We start from the raw sequence: 10,044 nt of genomic DNA, 5'->3' as shown, positions 1-10,044 counted from the left end.
ATTTTATCATTCAAAATTATAATATTTCATATTCAACAATCTATTTTCCTTCTTTATCTTTCTAATTTTGTCCAAATATACTTTGATATAAAAATTTCATTAAAAATATATACAAGTTGATATATATATATACACATATTATATATAATTTTTATAATGCTCAAAACAATAAGTTAAACTATTTATGTATAAAAGTACGAATAATAGTTAAATTCTAGTAATTATTAAAAAATAGATTAATATAAAATAGAAATAGTTAAAAAATAAAAATATATAAATAAAAAAAAAACTTAGTAAAAAATTGATAACAAATATATTCATATATTCATATATACAATAGATTATAAGACATTATCTAAACAATTAAAGGATACTGGATGGTATAAAAGAAATATATAAAATTATATATATTACATTCTAGAAAGATCTATCTGGTATTTTAAAAGGCTTGTGCAACTAGGGTTTTTCATTCTCTTCGCTCCTTCCCTTTCCGACGGCTGCCTGCATTGCTTTCTCATATTTGGTTGATTAACTTGATTTATATTGAATGGGACCGACAGATGATAGAGGGAGACAACATTTTCGATTCAATTGATTTACACAGTGGCAGGATTTGGCTGTGATTGCGAATCGAATTGTGGATGGTGGGGAGAATATTTTTACGTTTATCTGAGTGGACAAAAATTGGGTTTGAGAGTAAATCTACATCTGCAGACGCCTCTAGGGTACATATCTTTCTATTTTACTTAATTATTATGATTTTTTGTAATTTCTATAAAATAATCATCTATTTCCTTTGTATTTTGATTATATTGGCGTGCATGTTAAACCACAATTGGTTCCCTTGAAAGGGCAATCCATACTCGGAATTACACTGAAATGCACAAGAACAACAACGGTTAAAGATGTATGCCAGGTAGGTACTTTATCCATCCATCCGTACGTTTATAATTAATATGGTCTTTTAGGGTGTTTTTTTTGCTCCCACAAAATGATATAACAATGAATGCAACGGCAAAAATGCTACAAGACAAGAACAATGATAGCAAAAGAATGACCAGGTTAAAATTCATGAAACAATGCTTACTTCTGGCCAAAGAGTTCTTCAAAATTACAAAGAAAATTAGATTATATTCTCATGCCATTCACTCGTATATATTACGCTTTGTTGTGTCTTATTTAGGTCCTCATCTTCGTCGGAATCCTTTTTATTTATATTTTCAACTTTGTTTCCACTCCCATTCATCAAAGTTTTATCTATAATATTAAAATATCATATATTATTACCTATAATATAATATTTTATTTTGTCAATGAAATAAACAAAGCATAAAGTGATCAATGAGTATACGTGGATGATTTTTTTTATAATTTTCCTGGTTAAAATCTCAACCAATTATAGTAATTTGACATACTGGATATATATAAAAAAAATCATCACAATTGCTTGTCAATTATAAATAATAGTAATAGATATTATTGAAATAAATTTATGACATATGGAATTAGATTCTTCGATAAAGATGATGCTTTCACACATGACAGGTTTTGCTACAGTCTCTCTGATCTCATATAAAACAAGAGGGGTACAGTCGGAATCCCATACCTCCAAGAAGAAGAAATTTGGTTTTGGAAAAAAAAAAAGAATAACGACAGTAAAAACAACAAAACTGGTAGAAATGGTTGGGCGGAAACAGGTGTCGCTCTCAGCCACCACTGAGTCCAAGCGCAATGAAAATTTTCCGGTCAAATATACGAGGCAGAATTCACGACGCAAACCTAAAAAGATGAAGCACCTTGACAAATTAGTTCTACCTCAGGTTGAGATTAGGGAAACACAAGAAAAGTTCAGTAATCAGCAGTGTGGCATAGATTCGAATAGCGAAAAGGCCTGTGGCAAGAGAAAAACAAGCACAACTATCGCGGTAGATTGTGGATCTGATGATGATGCTGTGACTCAGGTATTATTTTTTCAAACTACCCTTTTTGTCAATTCGAATCCAATTTCATTACTAATCTGAAATTTTCATTTTTGAGAGGATATTTGAGAGATTCCTATATAAGGTCACGAAATATATATAAGAATTGTTTAATAATATTTTAACAAAGTGATATGATATATGTTATTTTTATTTTTTTTTAGTGACAACTTGTTGCATAATGTGAGATTAGGAAAGAAGAATCTATTTTTGCCTTGAGTAGTTATTTTGTGAAATCAAAGTACTTCTTACATATATTAAGAGAAATTTTATTTGTTTTCTTCTTGTTGCAATAATAGCTTCTTCTGTTTCTTCTTCCTTTTTCCTCTTTCCCCTTTTCTTATTAAAAGATTCAATTGTAGCAAAATACATGTTTTCTTTCTTTTTATTAAACTATTTGTAATTTATTTGTTTTTTATTTCTTGGGTGTTTAAATGTGTAGCCATCAGATTATTCGACCTTTCATCAACATATGTGTGTTTATGTACGGACATATATTTATTGATTTATTGATTGCTTTGTTCGAGATGTGTTAAGAAGGGATCAAGTTTCGAACCTAGTACCAATTTGTTTTAAGTGGAGAGGCCTTTCACCCTTGCACGTGACGGACGCATTGGTGGACTTCCGTTTGTATATAAATAAATAAATGATACATATCCTTAACAATTTAAGCTAATTGGTGAAACGGTAATTCCTGATCATTTAACAAGATGAATATACTATCAACATTTTCTGTGCACAGAAGAAGAAAGAGAAGAAGCAAAAAAAAGTGCTTGTCATAGAAGAGACAACAAAACAAGATAGTGGTAATCAAGATCATACTTTGGATCTACAGAGTTCTATATCTATTATGTATTTATTTATATTATATATGTGATTTGGTGGTGGGATTCAATAGCACTAATTTGATCAATATACATATATATATATATATATATTAAGGGGCCGGAACATCAAGAACTGAATCAGAGTGTTGTGCGACATCGACACCTTTGCCCGATAAGAAGTTGTTAGCTGCTATTTTTATCAAGCTGCAAGAGTATTGTTTTTCAGATAGTTGTACATTCTGTTTCTCTGTGTTTTTATTGGACGCACTACAAGAAATTATCAATTTTGTAAGGAGATTTTTTCGTCCCTAAATTCACTTTTTCCGTTACTAATGATATTAGAGACGGAATTAGAGATGGAATTACGTTAGCTACGTGAACTTTAGGAACGGAATTCCGTTACAAATATACTATTTTTTTGTAGTGACGAGGCATGTATATATATAAATAATTTTTCATTTGTTGCAGGAAGGATGCTTACAGGGTATTTTCTAATCCCGTGGACGTCTTAGAAGTTGGTTCTTTGCACATGCCCTGGGCTGACATTATATGCTTGAATATATATACCATTAAATGGTAGTTTGATTCTGACGATGACGTTTTATTGCAGCTTCCTGATTATTACGATGTGGTAAAGCAGCCGATAGACTTTGCAACTATTCGGAAGAAGCTAAGGAAAACTGTTACAAGTGTTTGGAGGACTTGGAGGTTATTAATTGGTTCCGTAGATTAATTAATAACTGTGGAGCTGCTATTATAACTAATAATTGTACTATTATTATTTTCATTTTTCCTTTTTTTTTTTTTTTTTTTTTTTTTTTTTTTTTTTTGTTTTCAGGCTGACAATCAGTTGCTATGTTGCAATGCAATATTGTACAACAAAGCTTATACTGTCTACCATAAGCAGGTTTGTAGACTCTCCTATGGATTAGTATTTAGGGTTTGTAATATGTGGTTGATACTGCATTTCCATTTCCTTTGTTACTTTTGTGGAATGCCGTGAATAATAATGGAATGAATGTATGTAGGCCCTTGCCATAAAAAAGCTAGCCGCGGAACAGTTTGAAAGATTTAAAGATCATGAGGGCAAAGACAAAGTAAAGGAGAAGGAGAAGGATATAATTAACCATTGTAGTTAGGACAATATATTTTAGTAGTTGTAATAATTACAAAGAAATTACGATAAGAAAAAATAAAATAAAAATGTTGACGGGATGAAAAACTATTTGTCATGTAAAATTTGTAACTAAAAGAAAAAATTTCCCAAATATATTTTTTCTGTAGCTGAATCCGTGGCAAAACCCATTTTCTTTTTGTAGTGTTCTAAACATGATTATTTAGTTATCTTATCTTTCTTTGATTTGCTTGCCTTATTTTGGTCAGCGGGTTGATTTTGACTTTTTTACTTAGAGCGATCAGATACATTAGGGAGGCAACATATTTCATTCGAATACTATTTGATTGGATGAAACATTATATTTATATTATTTATATACTACAAGTGTTTTAAAAACGTAATCTTAAATTTTAAAAATACAGTTTATAACTATATAGAATGAAATTAATTATAGGCAATATCTAATAATTACAGGAAATTGGTTTTAAAATATAGTGAGTATTATATATTATAATTATTTTAGAGGAAAATTATTAGTATTTAAAATATGTAAATTGATAAATTATTGTTGTAATGTAAATATGGTATTATGGTAAGATTTAAATATATATATATATATATTTCTTTTATCATTCAAAACTATAATATTTCATATTCAACAATCATTTTCCCTCTTTATCTTTCTAATTTTGTCCAAATATACTTTGATATAAAAATTTCATTAAAAATATATACAATTTGATATATATACATATATGCACATATTATATATAATTTTTAATAATGTAAAAACAATAAGTTAAACTATTTGTGTATAAAAGTAGGAATGATAGGTAAATTCTAGTGATTATAAAAAAATAAATAAATATAAAATAGAAATAGCTAAAAAATAAAAAAATATAAATAAAATAAACTTAGTAAAAATTTCATAAAAGAAAGAGTATATTTATATATTAATATATACAGTAAATTGTAATACATTATCTAAAAAAAATGAAACCATACTGGATGGTATAAAAAAAAATATGAAAATGATATATATATTACATTCTAGAAGGATTTATCTGGTATTGTAAAAAGCCTGTACAAGTAGCGTTTTTCATTCTTTCCCCTCCTTCCCTTTTCCTACCTTACCTGCATTGCTTTCGAAGTTGATTTATATTTTGCCTTTTTCATCTTCGGTTGATTAACTTGATTTATATTGAATGGGACCGATTGATGATAGAGGGAGATCGCATATTCGATTCACCAGGATTTGACTGGGATTGCGACCGAATTGTGGATGGTGGCAAGAATATTTTTTCATTTATCTGAGTGGACAAAAATTGGGTTTGGGAGTAAATCTACATCTGCAGACACTTCCAGAGTACATCTTTCTACTTGCTTAATTATTATTATTTTTTATAGTTTATATCAAAGAATCATCTTCCAGGGTATTGAAATTGATCGACGTTGTTGTGGTTCGCTTGAAAGGGGAATCCACACTCGGAATTACACTGAAATGCACAAGAACAACAACGGTTAAAGAAGTATGCCAAGCAGGTAGTTCATCCATCCATCCGTTTGTTTATAAGTGATTTGGTTTGTTATGGTGTTTTTTTTTGTTCCTATAGAGTGATATGACAATGAATGCAGACACAAAAATGCTACAAGACAAGTACAATGATAGAAAAAGAGTGGCCAAGTTAAAATTTATGAAACAATGCTTACTTCTAGCCAAGGAGTTCTCCAAAATTTCAAAGAAAATTATATTATATTCTGATGCCATTCACTCATTTATTTTTCCCTTTGTTGTCTTATTAAGGTCCTCATCTTCGTTAGAATTCTCTGGCCATGACCAAAGTGGTACTGAGATTGCGGCAATACAACGCTGCTCATCTCAATCCAAACAAGGAAAGCTGACGAGAAAGTATAGACTTTGTTTATTTATATTTTCAACTTTGTTTTCAGTTCCATTCATTAAAGTTTTATCTCTAATATTAAAAAAATCATATATATTTACCTATTCTTTAAAAAAAAAAAAAAGGAAAAAATAAAATGTTGACTTAAACATTTATCTTCCATTGAAACCTCTATCACATCCAATATAAATTAATTGCATCTATTAGAAATCAAGAGTCTAAAAAATATAATGAAAACCATAAATTAGATAATCATAGCATATTAATGAACAGTATATATATATATTTCTGTTGCAGGTTGGATGTTTATGGGGCGTTTTCTAATCCGGTGGACATCTTTGAAGTGGGTCTTCTGCACATACTCTAGGTTGACATTCTATGGTTTTTTTATGCTGATGATGATTTCATATTGCAGGTGCCTGATTATTATGATGTGGTAAAGCAGCCTATGGATTTTCCAACTATTCGAAAGAAGCTTCGGAAAAACTGTTACAAGTCCTTGGAAGATTTGCAGGTTAATTGATTCCATAGCTTATTATAATCACTTTGCAGCCGTGACTGTAACTGATAATAAAATTACTGGTATTTCCATTTCTTTGAGATCTCAGGCTGATGTTCAATTACTCTGTTCCAATGCAATGTTGTTCAATGGGCCAGACACTGTCTACCATAAACAGGTTTAGTTCAGAGTTCAAGGTTTAGGGTTTGGAATATGTGGTTGATATTGCATTTTATTTTATTTTGTAAACTTGTACAATGCTATGAATAACGATCGAATGATGGTATTTAGGGGCTTGCCATCCAAATCTTGCCAATGAAGAGTTTGGAAAACTTAAAAATGTTGAGGGTAAAGATGAAATATTGGACAAGGATAATGATAAGGAGAAGGAGAAGGCTCAAGAAGTCGAATTTCAGTTGCAGCAAGCTGTGCAGGAAAGCAGATCAGTAAGGGGAAAGAACCCAAAATTAATGAATCGCTAGAGCAATCACCAGCTCCTGCGGTTGTCCCGACTGAAGATCATCTGGAAACAAGCTCTGGCCGTTATAAATTGAAAAATGGGCCGGAATTATCCTACTCTTACCGCAAAGAACAATCTGAAAGCTCCTCCCATACAATGTCTAATAGTTGGAACCAAGAATTCCTAGGTCTGTTAGAGTAATATTATATTGATACTTCTGAATTTGACATTTTCTCGTCAAGTGTACATCACTTAGGCTAATGTGGCTTGCTTTTTACTTCAAGTTTCGGTTGTAAGGGCAGATGTTAAAGGTAAATTAATTTTTTAAGGAATCTGAAAATTACTATTTTATTCCAGCCTATAGCTCAAATCTTATATCAATTCCCCCTTTCTCCTCTATCTTAATACATATATATATATATTAATATCATATATTCCATTCCCGATCCTCCTTTATCAATTTTATTCATAACCTACTCCCCCGAATTATCTCCTCATCAATTGTTTGTATTAAATTAGAAGTTTAATAGTAATTTTTTAATTTTCCTAATTTACATAACTACTTCAAACCTCACTCTCCTTCTTCTTCGACGCAGCATTAGCTAGAAACACAAATGCGTCCCTTCCAACAAAATTAATGGGTGATATCAACGGAAATGAACAAAATGAATTATCCATTACTCCAACCCAATAGCAAGCAATAGAGACATTGGAGATATTGCAATTTCGGATGTTCCAACGTCTTCGCCAATACCAGACATAGCGGAACTGGAAATCACTCAATGGCCTAAGTTACTTATGGGCAGTTGATTTGACACCGACAACACCTTCTACGATTTATTTGATACTGGATTATGACATCTTTAGTCAAATTTGGACAATAGTTTATATAATTGTATTAGTATAATTGTTTTCATTGTTTTTCGGGATTTAGATATTAACAAAGCTATCAGAATCCCCGTCCGGAGTGATAAGAATTTCGTAAATATGTATTAGCAATTAAAATTTCTTACAAATTTATTTTTTAAGAGAATATTTACGTAATGTTTTCTATAATAAAAAAATTTAAAGTTGTCCCAAGACAATTTTTTTTTTGTTTTTTTGTTTAGAATGTTTGCATAGTTATTCAATATTATGGATTTCCACAAGTTAAAATGGTTCTGGTGATGTTTCAATATTTCTCTTTAACGACTGTTAATGTGTTGAGTGACTAATATAAAAATGTTATTTGCATATATGGAAAATGTTGTTCCAATAGTTAAGGTATGATGTAATATAAATTTGACATAAAATTATGATCCAAGAATATGAACGTGCTACTTAAATTCTATATCTATATATACAATCCCTGAAATTATGCACAATCGAATCATTGTCCAAATTATTATATAAAACAAATTACATATCTACCCATGTACACAATTTCGTCCATTAATCTTTCCAGGACAATGAAAAATTCAGGACCTTCTTGAAATATGCAACCAGAACCATTATATATATCTAAGATAGAAAGTAATGTAGTGTATTTAATTTTTTTTTTTATTTATTGAATATCCATATGTGATACATGTATGCATTTGTTAATATAAATAAGATTATGAATGTATATACATAATGTAAAAAACAAATAGGTCACAATCAATTTACTTTGATTAATTACTGAAATGATGAATTTTCTTAATTAAGCTTGTGAATTCTTCTCATATGCAAAGAGTTATGGTTATATTCTTATTAATTTTAAAATTTAAAACTATGACTAGAATATAGAATTTTTTTTTGCATAATATGACTGTATATTAATTTTTGAACAATTTTAACTTTGAATAAAATCACGAAATATGTGGGCTCCACAATGCTTTGATAGTGCGATTCGGGTTTTATGGGTGTTAGTTAAAATTTCAGCACTTTTCAGATGTTAGAAGTAGCTTTGACATAAATGTAGTAACGTACACTGATAATATTTATTCACAGTTCAATTTCATTTTTGCAAAAATACTAAATATAATTAATAGAAATATTTTTTATTTTTTAAGCAAATCAGAACTATCAAAAATCAAAATTATTATGTATGTTAATGAAGGTTGCTATGAAAACATCAAAATAGTAGAATATTTTATAATAATAAAACTTTAATATATAGACTGACGCCACATGTCAACAGAAGTCATTTTAAGCTTTGTCCTTAACCATGAGCAGTTCCTAGGGTTCCCATCATGAAGTTATCCTAGAATCTGCACACTTTACTTTACGCACAATGTGATTTGTGTTCATTTATAAAAATTATTTGATTTTGAATGATATAGTGTAAGAACTTCTTATACGCACATTATTTTTGTAGTTTGCAGAAAAGCATACTTATATTTATATATAATAAATACTACATACAATGTTGTTGTTTACTTTGAATTTTTTTTTTTTCAATATTTTCGTTACTATGCAACCCCTTGATTTTGAATAAATGCTTATTAAATTTTCATTCAAATTAAACTTCATATCTAATAACTAATTTACGAGAAACACAAATCACAAACACAAAGTTGTTGAGATATTTTACTTATTGAGTTTTAGATTTGGTTTTATCTATAGGTTAGGTTGTTATGAGGTAGTGTCTATATGTAGATTCCTATTTTGATTATGAAAAATATTGCTATTCTACTAAAAGCCTAAAAACCCAAGTTTCTCCGGTACATTCAATTTGGAATGTATCCAGAGATCTTCCGATTTTTTAAATTCTACTATAATTTTTTTATATATATATATTTTTTGGGGGAAATAATATATATAGAGAGAGAGAGAAGAAACTACAAATCTATCTGGAGCGACAGAGTGATATGACAATGAATGCAGACGTGAATACGCTACAAGACAAGTACAATGATAGCAAAAGAGTGTTCAGGTTAAAATTCACCAAACAATGGTTAAATCTAGCCAAGGAGTTCTCCAAACACTCATTTATTTTACCCTTTGTTGTGTCTTATTTAGGTCCTCTTCTTCGTCAGAATCCTCTCGCCGTCACCAAAATGGTATTGAGATTGCGTCAATACCACGCTTCCCATCTCAACCAAGACAAGGGAAGATGACGAGAAAGTATAGACTTTGTTTATTGATATTTCAACTTTGTGTTCACTCCCATTCATCAAAGTTTTATCTCTGAAATTAAAAAATCATATATTACTACATATTCTTTTAAAAAAGAAAAGAAAAGACAAAGCGTTGACTTAAACATTTATCTTACTTTGAATCGTCTATCACATCCCATAT

At 29.6% G+C, this 10,044-nt stretch overlaps 2 protein-coding genes across 4 annotated transcripts; both read left to right on the top strand.

The window, feature by feature from the left end:
• The first annotated feature begins 1,644 nt into the window (after positions 1 to 1,644).
• On the top strand, positions 1,645 to 4,017 carry LOC127240931 (uncharacterized). 3 transcript variants are annotated; one of them, XM_051259801.1, is made up of 7 exons: positions 1,645 to 1,961; positions 2,722 to 2,785; positions 2,922 to 3,018; positions 3,275 to 3,290; positions 3,417 to 3,514; positions 3,645 to 3,713; positions 3,835 to 4,017. In XM_051259801.1, the coding sequence occupies exons 1-7, from the start codon at positions 1,680 to 1,682 to the stop codon at positions 3,845 to 3,847; spliced, it is 639 nt and encodes a 212-aa protein (XP_051115758.1). In that variant the 5' UTR covers positions 1,645 to 1,679; the 3' UTR covers positions 3,848 to 4,017. The 3 variants fall into 3 exon arrangements, 2 of the variants coding, with proteins under 2 accessions (XP_051115758.1, XP_051115757.1); XM_051259800.1 differs by having other exon boundaries at positions 3,275 to 3,320; XR_007836414.1 differs by lacking the exon at positions 2,722 to 2,785 and having other exon boundaries at positions 3,275 to 3,320.
• A 1,739-nt stretch (positions 4,018 to 5,756) lies between these two features.
• Positions 5,757 to 6,773, top strand: LOC127240892 (uncharacterized). The gene is made up of 4 exons (XM_051259742.1): positions 5,757 to 5,768; positions 6,240 to 6,338; positions 6,433 to 6,501; positions 6,615 to 6,773. Exons 1-4 carry the CDS (start codon positions 5,757 to 5,759, stop codon positions 6,771 to 6,773), a joined length of 339 nt encoding a protein of 112 aa, XP_051115699.1.
• Positions 6,774 to 10,044: the final 3,271 nt, after the last annotated feature.

Source organism: Andrographis paniculata, unplaced genomic scaffold (assembly GCF_009805555.1).
Source record: "Andrographis paniculata isolate CXL003 unplaced genomic scaffold, ASM980555v1 Contig80END, whole genome shotgun sequence".
Taxonomy (NCBI): domain Eukaryota; kingdom Viridiplantae; phylum Streptophyta; class Magnoliopsida; order Lamiales; family Acanthaceae; genus Andrographis; species Andrographis paniculata.
Note: the sequence above shows the minus strand (reverse complement) of the source record. Positions and strands in the feature narration are given on the sequence as shown.